Here is a 27,695-nt window from a genome sequence, read left to right as displayed (position 1 = left end):
ACCAGGTTATCTTACAAATTGAAAAAGAACACAGAAGCTAATATTTCAGTGTTTTCCATGTATTTATGTAAAGAGAAAATTGCAGCATCAAGAATCATACTATCTATCATGCACCTGTCAATGTGTTCTGCAATACATAAGATGAAAACAATACAGTGCTAACTGTTGTAGTTCTTACTCCAGTAAGGAATGTGCATCACTTTCCTGTTTGAATTCTAGTATTACAGAAAATCATAATATAACATTTTATATGCTAATTTGAATTAAACGGGAAAATAAACAAGTATGAATAGATGTATTATTGATTTATTAAATATATATATCAGTCATTTTCTTTCTACATGTAATACACATGGCATAATTAATGGAATGCAGTAAGGTAAGGTGTGGGGTACATGTACAGTCATGTATGTGTAACAGATTCTATTAAAAAATAAAAGTGATGGATTAATGTCTCTCAGTCAATAAATGATGGTGATAAAAGCTTACAACAGAAGCACAGAATAATAGCAAATTCCATATCTTTTCCATACCGTCTGACAGATTCAGATTCTTTTCAGCCAATAAATGAGCCGATTACTGCTTTTGTCGTTATCGATAATTTGACTTCTTATATCACTTGAAGTGAAGGAAATCTGGAAGATTCATGATTCATTTACACTAATAGTGACAGTCTTTTAAGGAAGTCCTATAAAAAGGGATGCATTTTATCTGGAGCAGTTTAGATCTTCCTCATTAAAGGGAGACAGCAGGAAATTTCACTCTGATGTTCACAGAACTGCGATGTTCTGTGAGGTTTTCTGGCAATATATGGATACATAACAACAACACATTTGGCGAGGCTGGTTTATCTGTGAGGAGTGGTCAGTGCTTCCACAATCCAAGGGTCACACTTTGAACCTTCTCGAAACTCATCCTTTGTTAATTTACCATCATTATTCTGAAAGGTTAAAGTAAAACAAATTAATTCTGAAACGTTATTGACATCTTGATAAAGATCCTACAAATTAATTTAAAAATTCATTAAATAAAATAAATATAAAATGGAAGTTATAACAAATATCAAGGTTACAGAGTTATTCCCCTTGACACAGCCAACAAGAGTATACATACTGTGTCCATTTGGGAGAAAATCTTTTCCACTCTCTTTTCTGGGGTGTCTTCATCCTTGGGAAGGTCTAGAAGATTTCCCACCATGCTATAAATAGCATCCACGATGCTGACCATCTCTTCTTTTGTGATGTAGCCATCATTGTCCAGATCATAAAGACTAAAGGCCCCTTGGATGATTAAAAAGAAGCTTTTATATCAACATTATACATGTACAATCATTCCGATTTCAGGTGGAATTAAATAAATTTAAGTTTTATTGAAAATTTGAGTGTAACCAACAAATAATGTCAAGGTTTTGTGATTATATGTTCCTTTCCACAAGTTTGAGAAACAACGTAACAATAGGCCTCGTCATTGTGAAGATGACAAGAAACAAACCACTTGTGGAATTGTTTTCATTTATTTTATCTCTGTATGGGCACTGGAGATTTAATTACTGTCACAGAGCAGGCTAGACAGTTTTGTATGGGTGGGTTAAGTAAATACTTACAGTCTAGTTTCTCATCCAGAGACCCCCTTGATGTAATCGACAGAGCACAGATGAACTCTTTGAAGGATATGTAGCCATCCTGAAATATTCATACAGGTGCATGTGAAACCTGCGTATTTTCTGATTCAAAATTTAATCTGAATTCCTGACGGTGTTTAGGTGTAATATAGAACATTGAGTTAAATATTAAAAAGTTGAATACACAAATTCACATGTATATGTTGATCTTAACAGCATTCATACAAAAATTAATCCTGAAATTCGATCTTCGTAATCAGAGAACACATCACATGTGAGTTTCAGGCCCTGTGTTAAGTCTAAAATTGTTTGAGTCTCGATAATGGTACGACCCGTTCATTCACAAAGGATCTTTGACACATCATTACGATTTACAATACTATCTATGAAATCCCGCTAAAGAGTTCCACTTAAGTCTTTATTCCTGTCTTGTAAAGCTTGTTCTCTGATTGCTTATCACAGGATTCAGATTTAATTTTACCCACACAATAAAAAATTTCAATCAACAATACACTCAATCAAAATCTAATTTCATTCATAATCAAGCTTAATTTTTTCTGATAACTTTGGGATTAGTATGTACATGACCTTAATGGGGGAAATATTCTTGAAATAATACCTGGGGGTATTGAATAATTGTGTTAATAACTTTACTTATAGATCAGTTCCTAGCTGAAGTGGTTTATGGAGGCACATATTTAGTGTTAAATAGTGTTCTGTACCTTGTTGGCATCAAACACATTGAAGACAAAACTGGCAAACTTGGTCGGGTCACCATTTGGAAAGAACTGTTGATATATTGTGTGAAATTCCTGAAATTAGACATGGTCAGTTATGTTTATATAGTTAGGAATTATAGCATTTTTAAAAACACTTCGAAGATTTAGATGATAGTACATGTAAAGTTTATGATCTTTACACACATATTATTGATCGATTGTTGTTATCTTTGGCTGCATGCAAGTACAGAAATTCAGACACAAAAATCCACCATAATTAAACCAGTTTTAAACAAATTCTTTGTATGTCTTTTCATATCAGTATACATGCAATTATTTCAAATCATTTGCTCTCACAGTAAGGAATTTCAGTTTATCATCACTAGTTATTATTCTGATATCCATGTATTAAGACACACACTTAGTTTCATGCCATTTGACAGCTAGACAGTAAATTGTGGAATAATTCAGCAGCTGTATTCAGTTTCTTTTAATGTCTTTTCATACCAGTATTCAATACTTTCAAATAATTTGCTTTAGTAACAGTAAGGAATTTTGTTCTGCTTATACATTTATTTTGACAAACTACCGGTAATAGTTTTTTACCCTTTCACAGACAGCTATAGTTCAGCAGCTGTATTCATTGAGGTTTCTTTTTATAGTTACATGTACTATGGCCTCATATTACCAGTTTATTGACTTAAAACATCATCAATAGATTCAAAGGGCACCAAAACGTCACTAACTCTGGGCAATGCCTCCTGTTTTTACGGTAAATTACTCTCGGTTTATTACTTTATATGGTCATCAAATGAAATGACATACAACGCGTGATGGACCCCACATTCGAGGGGATTAACTTCAGAGAATTTGTCAACAGCCTTATTAATGAATCACTTAAACTTCATAAGGAAAAATCCTCAACTGAATGCTTCCTTTCCATGTCGCCTCTCATCATCACGATTCAGGGTTGATGATCCGAGAGTTTTTCAATATAAAGAAGCAATTCAGTCACCTCAATGTCTTTAATTTGGATTGCGAGTTTCTTACATCCATGCTTTTTCATCCAACAGATTTAGATCCAGACTCAGTTTACACAGACTGTGTATCTTGTGATAATTAAATTGTAATAGGAGAAATAAAAAACAGGGAATTGTCTCAGACTCTATGAATTGAAGTTCTGTCAAGTTCTGAATTTGAAATATTTCATTACAGTTTGGTTACAGCACTGTTATCATGTTTCCATTACTTTGTCATACAAAAAAAAGTGTTTTGGGTTGTTTTTTTTAATTGGATTTTGGTTTGTCTTTCGTTTTTTTTTCTTCCAGGTTCACAGTGTTTAGATAGAAAGAAGGATATTTACTTTCTATGACAGCTAGGAGATATCTTTAGGAATGCATTAGAGAAAAAAGACACTAAGCTATTAATCTAATTATGGCATAATATCTCTGGGACAGTCTAAGAATGGATTCAGCACTAATGCATGAAATCAGTTTCCTTCGCTGATCAATATCATCCAAACACTGTCAATTACAGGGGTACGTGGCAGAAAAGACATAAAGCATAAAGCCTTACATTACCAAAAGACCGAACCTGTCCTCCGGTAAATAATTTAAAGTTCCATCCTCTGTAGGATGTTGCTCTATGTCTAGTACCTGTCTGATTGCCAAGGTTTGGATTTCTGCCACAAAACCGGACAGCAATAGATAGATATCGGGTACCCCAAAACATCTACATGTCTTACAATAGTACATTTATAATTCATCTCCCGATCTTAACCTATCTCTTAATATCAATGTCTTAAGATCCATTGTTTTTAATATTACTGATATAGGGACAAAAGTAGGGTGTCTCGACAGGAATGTATGCATTACAAAAATAATTCAACTGTCAGAATTAAAGACCAATCTACTTGATTAAACTGGCTCAAAAACATGCCTATCAAACAGATCAATGCCTGATAGGGGACACTCCCAAAGTCAAACCCAAACAAGATGCTCTCAGGGTACTGTCAAGTTTATTAACAATACAGGTTCCTAGAATATAATGTTACCTATAGTATAGTAGAAAGATTACATCAAGTAGAGACAGTTATAAGACAAATAATATACCTACATGTACTTTAATATATATATATATTTAAACCTAATATATTTTTCTTTTAGCTGGAAATGTAAAAAAAAAATAAAAGGGTAAAAATAAAGAAAAGTTTTACAGTTGGAGACATAAATAACATAGAATACATTTTTCAACAGAAATAAAGAAGATACACATTTTTAATGCATGCAAAACTAAGCAGTGTTGATCCTGGGGACATGCTTCAACTGATTAAGTCCCCTCATTACAATAACGTTACCTATATACATGTACCAGGTTAATGTTTGTTAAAAACAGAAACAAACAAACAAAAACCTAACATGCCTTGAATCATACTGGGGTATTATGAAATGCTATTCCAATTCTACTTAACTGTAAAATAAAATGTTAATAGGTAGAATAATGGAAACAATCAAATACTGTTCAGTAGATGCCCCATAAAGTTGAAATAATACATACTGGTAAATGCATGAAAAAAAAAAGCATTTAACACCATTTTGGTTGATTAAAAAAAAACTGCCAATAAAGTCCGACTACCAGATAACATCATTCTTCACTCCTCTTCCATTTTTGATAGAGGATAAAAGCTAATGGAGAAAATCTACAAAAAGCATACAAATTCAGTCACCAATATCAGACAAGTACTTGATCATTTTGTCTATATGCTGATTACAAAAATTCTGTAAAAATCCATTTATCTCGGTAGACAAGTATGTTCCATCGGTAGGGCTTTTTCTTTGATTGCGTTAAAACAATTATCATCAATAATTGTACATTGTATCACCATATTGTCAAACAGTTCATGGAATTTAGATTGATCTCTGTTTGTCTTGTGTCTGGTTTGTGAAAAAGATTCACAACTGTGTACTTTTAGTTTTATCAAATCAATAGACTAACCCCAACAGTTTAGTTAGTTAGAATAGAATGCCTTTAAATCACTTTGAACAGGTAAAGAATTTTTTTTTCTCATTTAAAGTCATTTATATCTCTATTGAAATTTGCAAGAAAATTTCTGCTTGTCACGAAAATAGAAATGAAAGACTTTTCTTGAACAAGTGAACAATGTACATAAACATTTGAACCTTGGTTATAAAATGCCAAGCAGAAATGTCTTGAAGTTGTAACGTATGTGATTGTAAAATATGTCTTCAACAGCTATAAACTTGACTACTGTCTGCCATATTAGTTCGGTCAAGTGTCATATATTGATCTGAAATTCCTGTACATAGATACTCAGCAAACATTCTAACCGTCTAATACAAATAGAAATCAATTCCACACTTTGTTGGCAAATAAAAGTCACACAATACTCTTTTTTTAAAATAAAAAACATTTGCTCACATAATAATACAATGCATAAAACATATAGACAGAAAGAGAGAGAGAATATCAAGTTGATTGGAAATATAAATGTTAAATTCATATAAAAATAATTCTGATTTCTTGTGGCTTTGTAGTAGTCCAATCATACAGAATCATTCGTTCTAATTTCTACCAATAAATAAGTTACAATATCATACATGCTAAGTTAATAAAAATTTGTGTATCTATAAAAATCAAATAATACAATTAAAATTATATCAGGTATATTTTTTTCTTGCAATTTTAAAATTAGTAAACCAACCATTTTCATGAAGTTTTCATCAGTATATAAAAAAAATAAAACTGCCTTCTTGTTACTATGTTCAACACTGAAAATTAACTATCAAATGTACTTCAACAATGACCTTAGGTGAGGTACTTCTTACATAGTTCAAGTGATTTCTGAATAGATTGAATAAGTTTAAAAGTCGAATTAACAGTCATTAATTTATTACTGCCCGAATAGCTTAGGCTGCCATTACTTGCTGTCTTTGGAAAGCTGGTCCTACTTTAGCGTCGTCCACCCAAACATGGGGGCTGGGACTGTACTTAGCTTTGTACGCAGGGGTGAGGGCGTTGAGGCGACCAACGATCTGCTCTAACTCCTCTGTATTCACCCTCTTTTTCAGCAGGGCAGCTTGTTTAGCCCTCAATCCCGGCACCACTGGGTTGGTTTTGGTGATGGGAAGAGGTTTGTATTCCACAGGCATCTTGTCTGCTATGTCTACACCTCCTCTGCTGGCCACTGTTGGCTTTGTCAGTCGGTTGATAATGCCATTGAATTCCTCTTCATTCACTTTTTTATCCCCATATACAAAGTCAGTGTATTTCCTCTGTTTCCCAGCACCTCCAGTGCTTGCTACAGTGGAACGTGTAACTCGACTTACGATAGAATCCAGATCCACCTCAGACACACTTCTAGATCCATAAACATAATCTTTATTCTGGTATTTCTCAGCAATATCCACTCCACCCCGGCTAGCTATGGTTGGCCTTGTTACCCTACAGACAATGCGATCGATGTCCTCCGTAGAAATTTTGGAATTACTTCTCTTCTCATTTTTCTGCCCGTTTCCTTCCCTAACAATGGGTAGGGAGTATCCAGAATTTTTACTTTTCGCAGAGGGTGAGCCTCTTGATCTCCGGACACTTCCAGGGGGAGCACTTTTGACGCTGGAGATGGGGCGTGGGTAATCCATGTAAACCTGATCTTCTGCGGCCCAAGCTCCTTCGTCGTGTTTCCTGCTACATGGCCTAGGAACAGGTGAAGCCAGCCGGTAACAAAGGTTGTCTAAATACTTGGCTTCCACAGAATGCCAAGGCCCAATTGTGCGAAAGTTGTCCAGCTTTGCGCCAAGGATATACAACTTTTGTGCTTCGGAATATTGGTGCTCAGACAATGTAACACCACCCGATGGAAAACCACCATTGTCTGGATCTATAGTCTGCCTCATTGTTAAATACACTGAGAAACTTAGCACGTGTTAAAGGTAAACCCACACTTTCACTTTCTTCAAAGAACAAGGAAAAGTTCCAAAGTTTCAGACATCAAAGATGTCTTAAACTAAAAAAGATTTTTTTCTATTATAATCCTGAAAAAGGATGCATCAGATAGAAGTCTCCAACTGGTTGAATGGAAACTTGAATGTAATAAATGTGCTTTAAAACAATCCCGTCACAACTCCTTGCAAATATTTTTTTAAGATGCAGATTAAATATCTAATTAGTTAATCACATGTTGCACGATAGATTAGATCTAAATCAAACTGAGGGCACGAGCGATTTAAATATCCTGTCGTTTGATGGACTATTCCAAATGAATAGCGGAAAGAATGGCTCACGACTTCTGCTAATCCTTCATATAATCCCAAGCATTAAACGTCCTGTGTACAGCAGGGAGAAAGTCAGAGCTTAGATTAAGCAGGTCCAATCAAAAACCTCAAAATCAGGATGGTTACTGCCACAGTGTAAAGAGTAAATTGACCAAAATTAAGTATGACAAATCCAACCCTTTTTAAGTCATGAATCTCTCCATTCAAAGAAAGTTGAATTCAAAGAGAAATTTTCAATGTCACCAGCAGTTTTTGATGGACAGCTTTTAAATTGAATTCAAAAATTAATAAATCATTTCTTTCTCTCAATTGTTGATTAATTATAAGTTCAGCAGGTATCCTGTGGGTCCATGATAACAAAGGTTAAGCACTCTGGCCCCCTATTCTTTTCCCCAGCAGAGCACCTCCTCTGTTGCAGGGCTTAGAAGTTGTGGACAAGAGATATTAAGAAGTGATCCAAACAATATGTGAAAATTTTTTATCACAGGCAAACAACTTTCATTTATTGTGATCAAAAAGTAATAAAGGGGCTCCCCACTATTGAATTGCAAACAAAATGGTGTCTTGAAACTGTTTCACTGCTCGCAGTTGTTTTAGAGAGCAAATTAACACATTAGACTAATTTCCAGGTAACCATAAGGTATAACTATACACTTTTAGAATTAACTCTCAATCCAAGTCTTAATCATTCCATAATTCTTGTATAATATTACATAGTACTTTGAACGGAATAGAAATAATCCAGGTAGTGAACAAAAGTTACTCCATTATTTCTGATCAAGTTCAGTGAAAATTGTATCTCCAAATGAGTCCTTTCACGAGTTGCTAGCCAAGCACGCTGACTCTAGATCCTCCTAAGTCTTCTTCAAACAGTTCCCTTTCCAGCTTTTTTATCTAAGTCCAATCAGTCACAAAAAATTTCAATAAGCTGTCAAATTCTAACAAACATGCCCCTCATAGCTGCACTTGATTTCGGTAACTGCAATAAATCCAGGCTAAACAAAAACCATTCCACATATCCCTATGAACAACCGCAAAATACAGGAGCAGTAAAATTTAAAACTCCATTTTAATGCTTGTATCTGATACTTTAACTGTACAAATCAGATTTGCAAAATGATAAGGCATCCAGCTACCACAGACTACCCTTGATCAGCTTGTTTAGTTAAAGCCATGGTTCAAGAATGTCTTATGGTTAATAGTGCAACATGTGGTCTCAAATGATTTTTAATTCCTTTTAAGAATCTAGAATTTGGTGTTAAGATCACAGCGTCAATTTTCATGAACTCAGGAAGAATGTACCTGGGGGTACCCAGAAAGACAACACCTTGTGTGAAATCAGAGAATGGCTGTATCATGGTTATTTGTCAGCAATGCAAGATGACAAGAGGAATTTCTAGACAAACTAGATATGTAAGATCTGCAGACATTGCAGAATTTCCTGTAGCCATGACTATACACAACAAAGTTCAATCAAGGTCATGTTCGTAATGTTTCTATGGTTACAACTGTTTTGTTAAATTTATTGCTTATGAAACCAATTCAAAATTGGCGAATATATATGAGAGGAATCAAAATAAAGTATTCTTGACAACAACAAGTTCAGACCTTATATTAAGTCATTTTTATTCCATGCATACAAGAGATACCAAAACACCTCTACAGGGGAAAATTAATTGTTTCTGATTTCATTGAATACATTGAACAAGAGTGAACTGATATTCTCAGGTTGAAGCAGACTGATCCTGTCTGTAGATTTATATGGAAGTTCTTCTGCCTTTGACAAGGGTATGCTTAATTTATGGGTTTTATATCGTTCTGTCTTGGTTAATGTCTAATTTATTGGTCTGTACCTGTCCTGTGGGTCTTAATACTTATCAATGCATCCCTTTACACCCCAACATAATGAATTTACCCGTGTAATAATTAACACACACCCCTTGAACTCATTAAAAAGGACAATCAAGGTCTTTGATGGCTCACAAAGTCATAAGAACTGGCATTAACATACAATTAATTTGTCTAGAAGACTTCTAAACCTCTAAATTAGGGTTTTAGCTTTATAAGGGATATGTTCCCTAAGTTTATAGACAGAATATATTATTAGACTTGAGAAATGGTGGGTTTCATGATGTGTTTCATTGATTGAATCAACATAGGGAATTCAAAGAACTTTACTGTACCCCAGGTGTTCAAGGTTTTTTGTCAGAACAAACTTCATGTTGTCCAGAAGGTGTTTAAGTAAAACAAATTAAACTCTCTGCTCTTTTCAGTACTGTCCCCATGCCTATGATATTGAAACAACCATTTAAATCTCTATTCAGTCCTTGGAGCTTTTAGAACACTGATTCCATGTCTCTTTTGAGTGCAAACAAATTTGTATTGTATCATTTAAACAGATTTTGAACTAGAGGGACCCATTACCATATTAGTGGTCTAACGTGAAAAAATAATTGTTTTATCTGGCCGATTCTGAAGGGATTGTCAAAACTTTTCAAGAATCGTCACCAAATGGTTATATTGAAGTGTCCAGTAGGATTTGCCTACGTCATTGTCCTTTCGCTAGACTGTTGACTTGAAAATGCCCAATAATAAAATAATAACTTCAAAGAAACCATTAGAATTAGATCTTTTGATTTCTCCATATTTCTATGCACATATTGCTGTAATGTGTGCATTTACCGGTAGATATAAAGCTGAATCAAATGGGTACTTGATATTTACACTCAGAAACATTAAGTGAACAAGAAATGTCCATATTCATTAGCTAATGAAGTGCAATAACAGCTTGATGTGGGTTCTTACTCCAATTCACCTTTAAATTCCTGTTAAACGATTTCATTAATTGTCTATGCTGATTATATTTGGATTCTGCCATTTCCAAGATAATTACTTATTTCAACATCAGATTGAATTAGACTATTACACTTCAACATCAGCCTCATAAGGAATTATCCCAGACGAAATGCCAACCCATCACAATCATGTATTCTTTTATTTCAAATTCAAAACCCACTGTCATTCTGTCTTTATTTCATTTATCCAGAGAATAAATAACTAAGACTGCAAATCTAACAATTCACCTAATCTGCATGGTAAGTTATTATAAAAACTTATTCTTAATCACTATAGATAATACCTCCAGGAACCTTCACAAATCAATATCTACCAATTTAATAAATGCAATTCTCACTGATTTGATTATCGCTTCCATTATCAAGACAACTTGTGAACTATGAACAGAAGAAATCCGAAGTAATAATCTCTCTAATACGTATATATAACTTCATCCCAAACCAAAACAAACTCCAGCAGCTGATCCGCTGCTAATACCTATCTAATTCCCTCCGGTCCCTCATAGCCATTGTTCCGAGCAAGCACCAGAAGAAATTTAATTTTCCATCTATTTATGTTACATTTTGGTCGCCAAAAAGCACCTGTTAATTGCAATTAATGAACCTCACAACTCTCTATTGTAAAACTTTCTCTACAAATAATTTCTTTTTGTGCTTGTGTTAGCAAATCCTTAAATACACTGCTGCAAAAACATTCAATATACAAAAAATCAACATTTGCCAATGGCTTTACAAATGTAAATGTAAAAAGTATATATTTCAATTTTCAAATTTTTCAAGGAGTCTTTGCTGCCAATTTATTTCAATTAAAAATAATTCACTCCCACATGATTTATTAAATGATAATAAAACAATCTCTCTCTCTCTCTCTCTCTCTCGCTCTCTCTCTCTCTCTCTCTCTCTCATTAATTCAAATATATTCACCACTTTTTCTCCAGTACATTAATACATGTAATGGCAAGTGGCAACTACCAGCAAAAGGAATATAGTCTCTAAACATATACAAATGACTTTATGCTGCATCATGTTTCTATAATTTATAAAGAGAGCTTTTAAAATAAGGTGAACAATATTTTGACAGTTGAAACTATCTTAAAAATGAGTTTATAAAAAGATAATTCTCCTTATGACATCATAATTCATGTAGTATTTAGGTAAAAAAGAATTTTTATTTTAAATGGGTGTATAAAATCTCGACAGTTTTTCGACTAGGAAACACCAAGTGCATGCTTGCTCAAATACTATTTTTTACTATGATAGGTATGATTATTTGAACAAAATACAATGTACTTCTGAAGGCAAAAAGACCATGTTTTACTTAATGTTTGCATAATTGAAGAAAAAGGTCCATTTTAATGACCCCATTGATGACTAATACTGTGACCAGATTATTGTGATATACTTTTTTTGTATAAGGTTTGATGAGGATACATATATGATTTTGATAAGTTTCTACTTAATATCGGTAAAAATGGGGGCAGACGTTTTATCAGCGCATAGCAGCCTATATAGTTACGCAAATACGCAAGTTCGTACACATCATTCTGAAAAAAAGGAAACAAGAGAGACAGACAAACAGACAGAGATTCCATTTGGAGAAAAAAAATCAAAAAATTTAAAGTCTTTTATTAAATCATTGCCAAAAAATGATCTGAAATTTTTAAAAGAGAGAGAAAATATACATGCATACACATCATTTCCATTCTGTCTACGCACCTGTTGACCTTATCAAATATGTTTTTTGTAGTATTTTAAATCTGGGTAATAAGAGTCAATTTTCAAACTCTATTAATGTTTCCATGATATTGTCTCAAATTAGGTAAGAGTAAGTTTAAAAAGTTAGTTTATTACAGAAATATCAGAATTGTGGATTTTGTCCCTGACCATCAATTATATGTCTACTAAAATATTGATGCACTGATCTTTATTTGAGAGGACTGCCAACAAAACTACATACACACTAATATCATTTGTCACGTTTGAAGATACACATAATTTCCACAATATAACATCTTGCATAAGTTACTCTTTAACAATCAATATGTATATATATTTAACTTTTATACAGTACATTCAGGGTAACTACATGCAATTTCTAAACCAGGCTAATCTAGATAAAATTACTTAATTATCCCACTGGATTAATCCTTTAATGTGTGAAAGGTAATATGATTATGATGAATGAGTGAAGATTATTACTCCTTAAATTTCATCCTAGCCCATTACCAGTAATTAAATGGAATTACTTTAGAATATGTGAAGATATTGTGAAGATATTTCAGTCACAAAATCCACTGAATCAATGATGTACATTCTTCAACTTAAAAAGTTCATTTGTTGCATTCTTAAAATGGATCACTAAACATACATTTATAGAAATTACTGTGTACCATTGCACTTCAGAGGAGTTTTCAATATTAAACAGCTTTCAGTCAATGGTCTTTGATATGAGTAAACATTACGGAATTTTTTTCTGCTTTTGATAAACTGTTAAAATGGTGTTGATCTTTTCACATGAGCCAGTCAATGGGGAATATGAGAAAATGAACAGGTGAATAAGTCTGCAGGAATTACCTCTCTTTTCAGCACACCATTGGGGCAGTCTCTCATGAAATCTCGATACCTGTTCAAAAGAAAATCTGTTTAGATATTTATGAAGCTAATAAAACTCCCACAGCTCTATCTGACATGAATTCCTGGAATGTATTGGTTTTCAAAACAAAGAAGAATACTGTATAAAATACTATTTGAAGGAAATATCTTTTGAATTAAAAAAATTAATCTATAATTTTAATTTGGAATATTGACAGCAACTTACCAATTGAGCAATTCTTTTTTGTCAACTGTAAATAAAAAAGAAACATATATAGTTTTAGCCACTTTGTTTATTCTAAAGATAAATTAATGCATTAATTATACATGCTCTATCAATAATGTTATAAAGCTTTTAAGAATTTAAAATGTGCATTTATTGATACAATGGACTTCAATGAAAATAATATTAAATTTTGCTACAGTAAATTTCTGTTCTAATGATTTTTCATATCTTTCTTAAAAGATTTCACATTTTTACGACACCGTGAATGGGAGAAAACACGATCTCTTAGATGAATTTAAACTATGAGTTATAGATGTCAGACCTAGAAAGAGGGATCCTTGTATAAAAATCACGTTGAAAATCAACCATGATACTTAAACTACAAAGTCAATCAATCATAAGATGAATTGTAAAGGTTGTTGATTATTATGAATCAACTGACACTATCTAAATGCCATCGATGTCATTTATAAGATACTTGGTAATGCAATTAAATTTCTAGCACTAAAAAAAGTGACATTAAATGCATGAGAATACAAGTATGTTTTGCTGTACACAACATAAATAGATCTTGAATGACACCCAGAGGTTCATAGAAAGGTTGCCGTTAATGTCATAGAGATCAAATCAAACGATCCCTTTACTTTTTATTCTCAAAACATAAAACTTGCATTATCATTTTAATGATTACTGAAATTCTCCCCATTAATGATAGGGGCATCCCATAAAGATACTGCAATGAACTGTGTTACAGAATTTCTAAATCTCCCCTAACAATTTGATTTTTCTTTTTTTTTTAATCAATATCATTTTTTACAGGAGAATTTCTCTCCAAAGGAGAGTTCTGTCAAAGCCACACTTAACCTTTCATGGCGGATATTAATGTTCCTGTTTTCTATCTGTTTAATGCCTGAAACCATATTTACAATAATGATGACCGTGACTGAGCTCGAGATCCTCGTCTCGAGAGCAAAGGATGAGTGTATTCATAGAGTCTGAGACCAGGTAAACATGGTCATCTCAGATCTACCAATGATTGGCCAGCCTCAGAAATATGTTCCAATTATATCCTTAGATGTCTGTCTTCTAAGCAAAGGAGAAGGAAATTAACATCCCCCAGCATGTCTTCTGTGTTTTAATTAGTCCATTGTATTCACTCAATACACCAAACATGAATCGATCCCCAGTGACATAATGAAGTTTATTTTAAGCACAGCTAGTGTAACATGTAGGCAGCTCTTTGACTGCTTTGATTAACAGCGATCAGCACCGATTGAAGTTCATTGATTTGTAAGCATTCACTCTTTTAATCATTAATTTCTGAAACATTAAATCACATTCAAATTAAGCTTCAATCTGTAAAGTCGATATTCTGTCAACGATTGGTGTTCCACAATGTTGAAGATAAAGTACATGTATAAATATGTACCTTTTCAAATACCTAGACAATAACTATATGACATATCAAATTTAATATAATTTTTGTGTGCCTTATCAAAGCCTTGGCCCCAATATTAACCTTCATGGCCTTCTTCAATATCATCAACAGCCTCTTATCAGAAATGATACATTTAATTAATAAAATTGTTGACACCTCCCAGCAATATTTCTAACTGTTTTCATAATATTTTCAACAGATTCCTGTAATTTATTCTAGCAGCCTTTTGTTATTTACTGTTCTAGTATAGAAACAACATATAAATTAAACCTACATCAGTAAATTCGGGCTTCCTACAATATTGTTTCAAATAAACTTTTAATATGGTTTACCGGTACATATCTTTAAATAACTAGTTTCATATCCCTATCACTTATTCTAATATACTGGTTATTTAATTTTGGTTGTAATGCGCTTTCTGATTGGCTAAAAAATTATTTTATATCATATAAAGAATGTTGCCTACGTCATAGAAAGTCACTAACGTCAAAACCATATCAATCCCCCTGATGTTATGTTTGAACTTTGTACAATGAAAAAATGACAACAACAAACTGTCAACCATCTCAAAAATCCATAAAACAAAATACAAATTCAAAGCAGAGCAACACGGACCTCCAAAATGATAGAGGTAGGATCAGGTGCCTAGGAGGAGTGAGCATCCTCTTCTGACCTGTCGCACCAGCCGTGTGCTCCTTGTTACAATTGGGCATGTCATAATCGAGTTAAATGTCAAAATCTGGAAAATGTCATATTAGGGAAAAAACGAAACGTTGATGATTTGGTTTGTTTGTAATGGTCAAGTGACTGTTTTTATCTACAACTTATAGCAAAAAATTAAATCATAAGCAATGAATTCAATGTTTATTAGTTTTATACGATATAAATGGTTTGGGTCAGTTTACGCTTTTTAAAAAACTGCTTTGCGAATAATACAAATAAATATTGAATTCATTCCTTAAGTACAGTGATAAATTCTACAAACAATATGGTTTCAATTTTAAAAGATAATTAAAAAATTCAAACACATTTTGACTGACTAGTGGACATATGAATTCTGTTTACATAATACTTACTACATCCCCAAACTCAGTAGGGGGAAACTGTATCAACATGCTTGACCATTATTGTATACTTACATAAAATATCTGAGCTGGTCGATATACGATTATGAGAGATCAATTTTCAAATTATCAGAAACAAGATGTAATTATAATTGGACAATTATAAAATCTCCTAAATGAACAAGCTAGGCCATCATTGATGGTAAGGATAACCCATATGGGTCAAACTTTACAGACAAAACCATTTAATACTTGACTACTTCTATTTCTGAAATTTCATGATGTTCCCCAGGGGTCATTTAATTACTGTATATCAGGTGAACCGACATGAACCAAGGAACAAGAATATGTATGAATTTTTGGTGGGAATCTCAACTGAAAGATATTTGGGCACTTAAAGTTCAAATGAGGGGCAGGACATACAGTTTGATGCCCCTTGACACAAGGAACAAGAATATATATTGACGCTCCTCTCTTTCATGAGCTAACCTTACTTTCTCAAGTTCTCGCTCAGCTTCTTTCTCTGCCCTCACTGCCTCTCTTTCAGCCCTAGCATACTCTCTCTCAGCTCTCATTGCCTCCTCTCCTGGCGCCACACCTCTAAACAGTCCTTGATGCTATATTTAGGGGATGGGATGTCAGCGGTTTTTGAGATATTAAGTAATTTCCCAAACCTGGGGTTTTGGAATGACCCCATGTAGGGACCATATCTAATGTATCATATATATTGCCTGTAACATTCAATATATGCATCTGAAAACCCCATGTTAATATCTTTTCAAGCAATAACCATATACAATATAGTGTATAATTTTCCCATAGGATTCAATGTTAGATCCCACCCCCATTTGACCCCCCCCCCCCCTAAATATGGTTGACCAACCCCAAATTAAAAAATTTAGAATAAAGTTCACAACTAGATATGCAGGCCTATCATATCTTAGAGTTTTGTAGAATTAGTTCAGACATCTCTGGGAAATGCGATGACAAATCCAGAAGTGGGAAAGAAGAAAAAAGAAGACTCGTACAAAAACAATGACTCTAAACTTCGTTTGGGAAACTTTAAAATAACTGATAAAGTTAGTTGATTATTCTTGTACTATTCAAGTGAGAGACGTACAGGCAAAGTGCACACTTTTTGTGCAAATACGGTCAGTGAGTAAATAAATGTGCACAAAAAACGTACATTTACTCTTCATAGCATTTTGATTTCATAAAAATGACAAAATGTAACAAAATAGCCACCATAAATCTGAAGCTAATTAATATGAGATGGGATATGAATAATGAATATTTCATAAGGTGTGTAATGTTAACAGATTGGAAGCTATAAAAAATCAATACGGAGGTCTGTCCTCATTATCAGAGTTATAATCTGTAACTCAAACTTTGAAAACTGTGTAACTTAAACTCCAGTACATGTATATTGAATTAATGTGTCAGTAACTAGATCAATCAGGAAGAATTCTGACTCAGTGGCTTGACTGTAAAGTCAGCCATGGAAATACCCAGCACATTGCAGAGATTTATAATACCAGATATAAGCATGGGCAAAAATTTCCAGTCGCTAGGATTTGACGTCAGTCGCTCTATGATTGATGTCATTTGACATGCTTTTTTTTTAGCATTATCAGAGATTTAGGTCAAAATGTACTTCTGTGTACAAAATTAGCTCTGACATCATCAGATCTTAAGGATTCTAAGCTCTATAGATCATGACCAGTAGAATGACATTCCTATAGAGCTGCAACAATTCCTACTAGTCTAGTTCCTTGGTTCAGTGACATACCCCAAACTCAGAACAATTTACATGTAAAATTACTTTCTCCCTGTTATAGTTAGAATTCACTCTCAACTGATTTAGGCTTAAAAGCTAGCTATACTTTGCCTCTCAACAATTACTAATAAAATTGATACCACATATCATTCTGTCTAACCTCTGGGGTCATGGAGAGGTCATTGTGGTTGGGTGTGTGTGTGAGGGGTAGCTGGTCAGCTACTTGGATCACTTGAACATTGTTGCTCGGGTGAGTGATGTGGCCCATGGGCTGCATGATCTAAAGCTATTCTTGAGGGGTACAATGTTTATAAAGTAATTCTTGAAGGTCCATGACTTAATGTAGAAAATTACTTAACGTAAACAACACTTCGAAAGTGAAAACAAGAGATGTTTGTGAAACACTTATGCCCCCCTCCCTTGGAAACATCCACAAAGAAAATGAACGTAAACTTAAATAACTCAATTTTTTCTAAGTCCAAGGGCCATAACTCTGTCGAAAATTGCTTGATCATAACCAATATCGAACTTGACCTAGATATTATCATGATAAACCTGTATACCAAATTTCATAATGTTCATCCTCTGCGAAGAAAATGAGCGGAAACTGCAAAAAACTAGAATTTTTCTACATCCAAGGGCCATAACTCTGTCGAAAATTGCTCGATCACACCCAATATCGAACTTGACCTAGATATTATCATGATAAACCTGTATACCAAATTTCATTTCAATATGTTCATCCTCTGCAAAGAAAATGAACGGAAACTGTTGGTGGACCAACAGACCGACCGACAGACAGCAGCAAAGCAATATGCCCTCCCTTCTTCGAAGGGGAGCATAAAAAGAGAACTTTTCATTAAATTATAAATTAGTGAAATTTCATTGATTTAAAATAAAGATTTAAACCTTTTAAAATTCTTTGTCTTTTTATACACATTATTTATTGAGTAATGAGGTTTGAATATGAAGAGATGTCAAATCTCAATTCTGTTATAAGAAATCAATGTCGTTGCTGCATACGTTCAATCAAGGGAGCTAGTGGAATCAAGCTGTCACAAAAATCAGCCCAAATTCCATTACACAACTATCCCAAACGAGATTCTGTACTCATAGATTTTCATTATAGTGCCCAATCCCAATTCCTGTGTTTACAAAAGATACAGACATCACAAACATTGGGATTTGAATTATAAACATAGTTGTAATACGCAGTAAAAGTCATCTAATGTAGGCGTCTTTTCAAATGAAAGTGAGATGATCGTGCTCTTTACAACATATTATGATGACTCGATCAAAACAAACTTTTGACTAGAGCCTGAACAAGTTTTGGACATTTTAGTCAGTTCATTAACACAAACCCATCCCATATATCATGTAACAGGATAAAACTAGGCCCCTCAGAGGAATTCACTGCCAATAAGTTCAAGATGAAGTTGAAACTGAAAAATTTGGGAAGAACACTGTCACAATCAATATTATTTTAAGAAGTTTTAATTCTGGTTTTCATTTTTAAAAATACACATAATAGCCCTTTCCACACTGCATCAGTTACAGCGTATATACATGATTTTATCTTCAGGACAGTTTAATACAGACATGTAATTTAATTATGTTCCCAATTTTTACACAAACATTCCATAACACTTCCCTGAGCAATAAATTTTTACTCTGAACCAAGTGTAATTCTATAACTAGCATTACTTAATATGAAAACAATCCTTTTCCAGGACATAGTTCAATGCATATTAATTTCACTTAAATATTGCCATTATTTATTAAAAAAATAAACAGCATGTTATAAAGTTCCCCATGATATGAACTTGTTTGGTCATGTGATCAAATCCTGTGAAGCCCATAGAGCTTCTCAGAAAATTTGATCACGTAACAACCAAGTTTATATTCTGGTGAACTTTTAACATTGATGTTTATTACTTATATTTATGTTTGAGAAAGGCAAGTCATTTAAAATTAACACAACCAAGATTTATTTTTACAATAATTATGTCACTTTGGCGTCAAATGATAACGCGTGCAGTTATCATTGTGACATCATTTTAAAGTTCACACAGAAATGAAAATTTAGACTAAACTTGAAAATTCTGAATCTTGCTTTTAATGTTATAGCTGCAAAAGATGCTGTTCTTTGTAAAATTTTCAGCAAATAAAATCAAAAATTAAATTTGAATCAATTTCAATAAAACATAGAAGACTGTTAAAATGAAAATCATGTGGTGAAATTAGATCGGTAAATATTTAAGATTTATCTAGTTAATTCCATTCAGACCCGAAAAACACAATAAAAAACCCAATAAATCGGGAAATTGCATATAAATCCTTCAGTTCCATGCAATTACAGGGGGATCAATTTCTGTGGACGTTCCAATAATTCTTTTCCATTACTGTTTAAGTCAATACAAATACTGCAACCTATTGATACAGTGTTTGTATGAGACATTTAATGAGCTACTCACAGTAAGTGCAGTCCAGCAGTTCCTTCAAGTCCGTAGCGTCCAGTTTGCTTTGTTGCTTCCCCATGGTCCATTAAACTCAGCCACCCAGAAAAGCAGCTTCCCCAAAATAATTACCAAAGCTGTCCACTTAGACACAACAGAGGCATGCCTACCTCTCCTCTAGAAGTCCATTACGGTACACCTTTTGATTGTTAAAATTCTCACTGCTCAATACCTATAAAATCAAGGAAAATGAGAATTACTCCTAAAAATCGCTTCTCCGAAAGGTGTTTGTGATCCGTGTTTGCCAGGTTGTGTATTGAACAGAAATAGATCAATAATTCATAGTTGTTGAAATCTCCATCAACTTATGGCTATAATTCAACTCTATTCCTGGAGACATCTCCGGCTGCTTTAATACTTAAACCATGCAGACAGAAATTATTTCCATCACTTTTATACCAATCAATAAACAGTGACATTCAAAAACAAAGCTATGAAGCAATCTCTAATCCATTTACGTTTTTCCTATTGATACAATTCATATTTCACATCAGAAGGCGTGTACCCACCAACAACACAAGACGTGGATTCCTGTCAGGTCTGATCGTAGCGCAGCTATGTCCTTCTCTAATAAGCTGGCCTGATCCCAAGATACCGGCTCAGTTCCTTACTATCCAGCTCTTTAGGCTGTCATTAAATCCATGGATATTCAAACTCCAAGATTCCCATCAAAGGTTTTTCTCGTCTACCGCATCACATTTAAATATTTGACCAAGCAGCTGATACAGTTTTAAAATTTCAATGTCAAATTGTCAATTTTCATCAATATCAGCATCCTAACATTACGTAAGTCATATAACCTGGTGCTAACTGTGTCCGTCAATACATCAATATATTTAATAAAGGACACAGCACTCCAAAGTCATCCCTCCAAGGACACATGTCTCTGCAAAGTCTCCTACCATGCCAATAATAGGAGGGAAGAAAAGGATTGGTGGTAGATCATATATACTCAGATATCAAGCCACTGAATATTAGATGTAATAGTCCGTTCTACAACAATGTAACACCTGTCACAGCATGTAGGCCTTATACTGGTCAGTCGCAAGTGTGAATCAAAGATCAATGTACTGTACATGCATCAGATCAAGAAAGATAAATAATAAGTCACCTGATCAGATGAGTATTTTAACTAAATTATTTGACTAGAGGTACCCTTTAAGCTTAAAGGTGGCTGGAGTGGTTTATTGCAGTTAATGGAATTAAATTTGGAATCAAAAGAAATGGTAAAATTTAAATTTCATCCAGAAAAAAAAAGTATTTCTGAGAAAAGTTTGAATTTTGATAAAAAATATTCAGGTACGTTATATTGGAAATAAATATTGCATGTATTTCAATTATAATATAATAAGTCAAAAGTTGCCAAAATTTTGCTAATATTTTTGTAAAATCTTTAATCAAATTCTGTAAAATAATGGCATGCCAACTGTGAATAAAATTATTCAACTGAACTTAAAAAATTGATAATTTTGCTAATTTTAGCAAAAAGGAAGATTTGAGTAAAATAAGTAAATTAGTTTAGGGCCTAATGAAGTTTTGGCTACATGTAGAACATTTAATAATACAATGTACCAGATGTTCTTTATCATGGATTTATTGATGCAACGAAAAAGCATTATGGGGAAAATAGTTTTTTTTTAAAAAGATCCAACTTCATTCTTAATGTACGTATCATTGAAACATTATAATCAATACAACCTATTACACTGTAATACATATACTGGTACTGCATTCTACATATTCACATTAATCAAAACTTACCATTACTTTATGGTAGTTACTTGAAATTTCTGCCACATTTGCTCCATTGTAAACGATCAATAGTTGTCCATCTGTCTGATTACTTCATGGTCAATCCCTGAAACCAAGAACTTCTAATCATCCGTGAACTGTTATGTCAGAAAAAGCACAAATTCATGCAAATTTGACCTGTCAATATAAAATAAACATGAGGAAATCTAGTGCAGATCCCAGAATTTCATCTGGACTAGCTTCATGCAATGCATCTTTGATAAATGTTGAAAAGGATTGCAGGTTTTTTTTTCATTTTCTAATGAAAAATTCTACAGCTGACAACACTTACCATAAAACCGTGTAACCTTAAACTTTGGCTTCTAAACTACAGAACAAAGAATCATCTCAATTATGGGTCTCAATAGAAGCATTGCATTAGTTTAATGACTTCTCGGCTCAGATAATTGGCAAAAGGCACTAATGGATGGCACAAATAAAGTGTAAAATAATTGGTGAACAGCAGTAAGGAAATACTCCTGAAGGAATTAAATTTACAGTAGTTCATTAAATGGTTAATAAGGCTTCATTTTAAAAATAATTCCTTGGTATATGTATATCAACTTCATTTCAACAAATGTTTTTATATCTTAAACAAAACAGCAGAATCAGATAGAAAAAAGATGTTCGTAAAATAAAAAATCTTTTTAAAATTTTAAAATTAAATCAAAATCTTACAGAGAAAATGTACTACATAAAATATCATGTCATAAGTTATAAATCTTATCATATATATCATACTACACAAAATATCAAGATCATAGATATCAAATACTGTTACAGTAGATTCCTAATTAAATGTGATGAATAACTATCCGCGAAAATCGCGAGAAGCACATCATGCGAATTTTAAAATCTCGCTCTTATTTTTTGGACATAGGTTCACAACATGAAACTATGATACCATTTCAATTTTATGTTCCCGCAATTTGTTGGAAAACCGTTGAATTGCAGAATAAAGAACTCGCATTAAATAAGGAATCTACAGTACCGGTACATTCAATCAATTTTGGGGAAATTTTTTACATCATTAAAATATACTGATTATTCATACTTATTGTCATAATCAAATCCTTCTCCGAGCCAAGATGATCTTATGGCCAGCACTTATATCCACTCCCGTAAAGGCTAAGAGTATGGTGGTCAATAACTCCTTTTGGATGGCACACTTCAGTCAACTCCCAGCTAGCATAAGCCAGTACCCAATGGGTGGACTGAGAAAATGCAGATACAGTGTCCAACAACACATAGCATCAGGAGACCCAGCTAGACTTGAACCAGCAACATTTCTGTTACTGGCCTAACATGTATGTGTTCAACACTTGTCAAAATCAAATAATATGAAATCATTTCCTGATGAAATCGGTTTTCTCTAGTTAAATTATGGGGATAGACCACATAGCTCACCTGAAACACAATACCTTACTGTGACCCATACTGCGAAATGCCCTACATGTAGCATTAATCGAAATCAATGTCATTTTTACTGCATAATTTCAAAAGTTTTATCTTATTCCTCTTAAATCCAACTTGCTTTCATATCAACTTCACTCCACTCTATATTCTTTATTACCAGTATCTAATAATCTCCCTCTTGGAATGATGTGTAGTTCTTAATTAACTTATATAAATTTAAAAGTCTTTTATTCAAGTGCCATGTGCCAAGTTTGATTAAAATATGTCTTGTAGTTCTAGACAATGTAAATGTATATAGTACAGTAATTCTATACTATGAAAACCACATAAAATGAATTTTAATCAGAAAAGCTCAGATAAGCTAAATAAAAGAAATTTAATTTTTTGAATAATGTTTTAATTGTAAATTCTGAACACAACTGGTGATTGATATTACATGTAATGAGCAAAGAAATATACATCATTGAATCATCTATAAATCAATGTGTCCATACTTCTTGTTCTCAATCATAAGAAATTGAAGCAACCAAAAATTCTTAATTAAACACTTTCATGCCACTATTTGTGTTTGAACAGTAAAACTTGCATTAATCGTATAATTTTCTTGTGTTAGCTTTGTATAATATCAACTGGTAACAATCAGATACCTTGACATCTTTCATCATCACAATAAAATATCATTCACTGCAAGTATTTCCATCATAAATAATCAAAGCTTAACAATGAGTTATACAAGTTCTATATATAAACACTACTTTTTCAATTTTAAATGAATATATCTATATCTTTTGCTACAGGATTACTTGTGCATGTACTTCTTTTTTCTCAGTGAAATAAAGTAATTAATTTTCTTCACAATTTTACATAATAAACATTCTTGGCTAGAAAATATGAGGTAAAAAAAAAGAACAATGAATGAATTATTAATTTAGTGCAGAGAGAAAAATAAATATCATATGCTTTATCTAACAAGATATCTGTGAGCCAATGCTCACTAGTGATACCCCCGCTCTGATGTGAATATGCAAAATAAGCAAAGTCGACATTTAACAGAAAGCTGGCATCCAATTGGTACAGAAATATATCCAACAATATGGCATGCCTAAACAAATAGTGTGTTAAAATTTCAAGCATCTGCGATAAACAGCTGCTGAGAAATCTTAGAGGAAAATTTGTTTGAAAATTTTGGCTAGAATAAACAAAGTACTCATTTAACAGGAAGATGACGTCCAATTGGTACAAAAATATATCCCACAATATGGCATGCCTTAACAAACACTGTGTAAAAATTTCAAGCATCTCCGATAAATAGCTGCTGAGAAATCTTTGACAAAAATTTGTTTGAAAATTTTGGCAAAAAATAAACAAAGTCATTATTTAACAGGATGTTGACGTCCGATAGATACAAAAATATATCCCACGATATGGCATGCCAAAACAAATAGTGTGTTAAAATTTCAAGCATCTGCGTAAAATAGCTGCTGAGAAATCTTTGACAAAAATTTGTTTGAAAATTTTGGCTAAAAATAAACAAAGTCGTCATTTAACAGGAAGTTGACACCCGATCGGTACAGAAATATATCCCACGATATGGCATGCCTATACAAATATTGTGTAAAAATTTCAAGCATCTGCGATAAATAGTTGCTGAGAAATCTTTGACGAAAATTTGTTTGAAAATTTTGGTTAAAAAATAAGCAAAGTCGTCATTTAACAGGAAGTTGACGTCCGGTTGATACAAAAATATATCCCACAATATGGCATGCCTAAACAAATAGTGTGTTAAAATTTCAAGCATCTGCGAAAAATAGCTGCTGAGAAATCTTTGACAAAAATTTGTTTGAAAATTTTGGCTAAAAATAAACAAAGTCGTCATTTAACAGGAAGTTGACACCCGATTGGTACAGAAATATATCCCACGATATGGCATGCCTATACAAATATTGTGTAAAAATTTCAAGCATCTGCGATAAATAGTTGCTGAGAAATCTTTGACGAAAATTTGTTTGAAAATTTTGGTTAAAAAATAAGCAAAGTCGTCATTTAACAGGAAGTTGACGTCCGGTTGATACAAAAATATATCCCACAATATGGCATGCCTAAACAAATAGTGTGTTAAAATTTCAAGCATCTGCGATAAATAGCTGCTGAGAATTCTTTGACGGAAATTTGTTTGAAAATTTTGGCAAAAAATAAACGAAGTCGTCATTTAACAGGAAGTTGACGTTTGATTGGTACAAAAATACATCCCACGATATGGCATGCCTTAACAAACACTGTGTTAAAATTTCAAGCATCTGCGATAAACAGTTGCTGAGAAATCTTTGACGAAAATTTGTTTGAAAATTTTGGTTAAAAAATAAGCAAAGTCGTCATTTAACAGGAAGTTGACGTCCGATTGGTACAAAAATATATCCCACGATATGGCATGCCTTAACAAACACTGTGTTAAAATTTCAAGCATCTGCAATAAATAGTTGCTGAGATAAATGCGACAGAAATTTTTGTTACGGACGGACAGACAGACGGACAGACAGACAGACAGACGGACGGACGGACAGACAGACACACAAGGGTAAAACAGTATACCCCCTCTCCTTCGGAGTGGGGGTATAATTAAGATCTTTCTCTTATTATGATGTATATGATAATTATATCCACATATATATACATGATTAACTATCACTCAAAGAACCTCATTGTGTTCCTCACAATTACACAACAAGATAAATAATGATCATTCAGCATTACCACAAACACATCTCTCATTCATATGTACTATTAATAGCTCTTTCTGTAATCACATTCAAATCTATGCTGTACATCAAATCAAATCAACATGACAGACTCCACATCTCACAGGTACACATTCATAATTGTCCGAATCTTCTGCCTGCACAGAGGACATATTCTCCTGGTCAGTGGTCTTGCTCGGGCGATTCTGTTCCCACACTCAACACACAAGCACATGTGTCTACATGGCAGGATAAGCACCGATTTTTTATTGTCTTGACAAACAACACACATCTGCTTTTCTCGCTCTCTTTCTATCTCCATTTCAATGTCTTTTGCTGATTTCTTCTGCCTGTTTGGGGTGGTGGACCTCCTGAGATTGTACTGGGGTTCAGCTGGAAGCTGAATATCTATTGGCTCCAAGGATTCATCACTGTCATTCGATGAGTTTTCTTCTTCACTGTCACTTTCATCATCAACAGACAACTCTGATGCCTCATCAGAAAATTCATCATCGTCTGAAAAGTCTTGCTCCTCTCCCTCCAATGATGCATTGTCAGAGTCGGTATCGCTGCCTTCATAGTTTTCTTCATCTGCACTCATGCCAAACTCATCATCTGAAAACTCGTTTCCAAATCCATGATAGGGAACATTATATTGATTTACAGTTCTAGGGTAAGGGAATGTGTAACCCCGACTGTACAGTCTAGTCACAACATGAACAAAGGTCCCGTAAAACAACACAATCATCAATATACCCATGTAGGTCTCTAATCGAGTGTTCGGAATAATATCTGTCAATGCATAGTACACAGAATCAACAAGAAACTTCACAGAATCTGCAAAGTATATCATAGCACCATCGACTAGTGAGGCTGTACCGAAAAGTAACCATGTGAACCAATTGAAAGCACCAACAACAAACTTCAGTGAATACGTTCCACAAACGACTAGCCCATTTGAAATATTCTCAAACAGAAAGGTGAAAAATACACGCAAATATTCATAAATCGACACAGATAGCACTTGAATATTTTCCAAAGATGCTGAGAAGGCTCCTGCTGTCCATTTTCCTCCACTCCAAATGAAATATATCACCTGTTCTAATCCTTTCAACACAAGGTCAAGAATACTCAATAGAAGCATTACAAATTTCCATAGTAACTGTAGAAACGCTCTTAGAAAGTTGAAAGACTCTGCTAAAAAGTCTGTGAACGCTTCAAGCACGCTTACGACGACATTGAAAGTAACAGAAATGAAATTTATGATAAATCGTGTAACTTCCGACAGGATATACAACGCAGCAGATATCACATCATAATTTATCTTGATGAGCTTTAAGGTGTAGTGTTGTACATTTTTCAATGCATAGCAAACAATTGAATACGTAGAATAAACAAAATCTTCCATATTTACGCCTACGTCCGAAAGTTAAATATCTGTTAATGCCGCACGTTTTAACAAACAAAGTCTTCAAGTTGTTCAACTTGTTGTTTATCTTCTGCCTCAAACATTCTTAATTCTTGATTTTTTACGAAACGAAGAAAGAACGGAGCAAAGTATATTGGGTCATCGTTTAACGGCAAACCTCGTGTATTTTGAGATAAAAATAATGTTTTTATAAAAAATGAGTTTTTCTTACATCATAGAAAATAA

The 27,695-nt window shown here is 33.5% G+C and overlaps 2 protein-coding genes across 3 annotated transcripts; both read right to left on the bottom strand.

Moving 5' to 3' along the window:
• Positions 1-290: 290 nt before the first annotated feature.
• Positions 291-22,001, bottom strand: LOC128192145 (neuronal calcium sensor 1-like). 2 transcript variants are annotated; one of them, XM_052864628.1, is made up of 8 exons: positions 21,861-22,001; positions 20,058-20,271; positions 13,305-13,329; positions 13,061-13,109; positions 2,344-2,433; positions 1,604-1,682; positions 1,114-1,280; positions 291-940 (listed from the first exon to the last, which is right to left on the bottom strand). In XM_052864628.1, exons 2-8 carry the CDS (start codon positions 20,119-20,121, stop codon positions 848-850), a joined length of 567 nt encoding a protein of 188 aa, XP_052720588.1. In that variant the 5' UTR covers positions 20,122-20,271; positions 21,861-22,001; the 3' UTR covers positions 291-847. The 2 variants fall into 2 exon arrangements, with proteins under 2 accessions (XP_052720588.1, XP_052720587.1); XM_052864627.1 differs by lacking the exon at positions 21,861-22,001 and adding an exon at positions 20,609-21,103.
• Positions 22,002-23,681: 1,680 nt separating this feature from the next.
• Positions 23,682-27,579, bottom strand: LOC128157021 (uncharacterized). The gene has a single exon (XM_052819370.1). The coding sequence runs from the start codon at positions 27,447-27,449 to the stop codon at positions 26,163-26,165; it is 1,287 nt and encodes a 428-aa protein (XP_052675330.1). The 5' UTR covers positions 27,450-27,579; the 3' UTR covers positions 23,682-26,162.
• Positions 27,580-27,695: the final 116 nt, after the last annotated feature.

This window comes from Crassostrea angulata, chromosome 7 (assembly GCF_025612915.1).
Source record: "Crassostrea angulata isolate pt1a10 chromosome 7, ASM2561291v2, whole genome shotgun sequence".
Taxonomy (NCBI): domain Eukaryota; kingdom Metazoa; phylum Mollusca; class Bivalvia; order Ostreida; family Ostreidae; genus Magallana; species Magallana angulata.
This window is presented reverse-complemented; position numbering and strand designations above follow the sequence as displayed.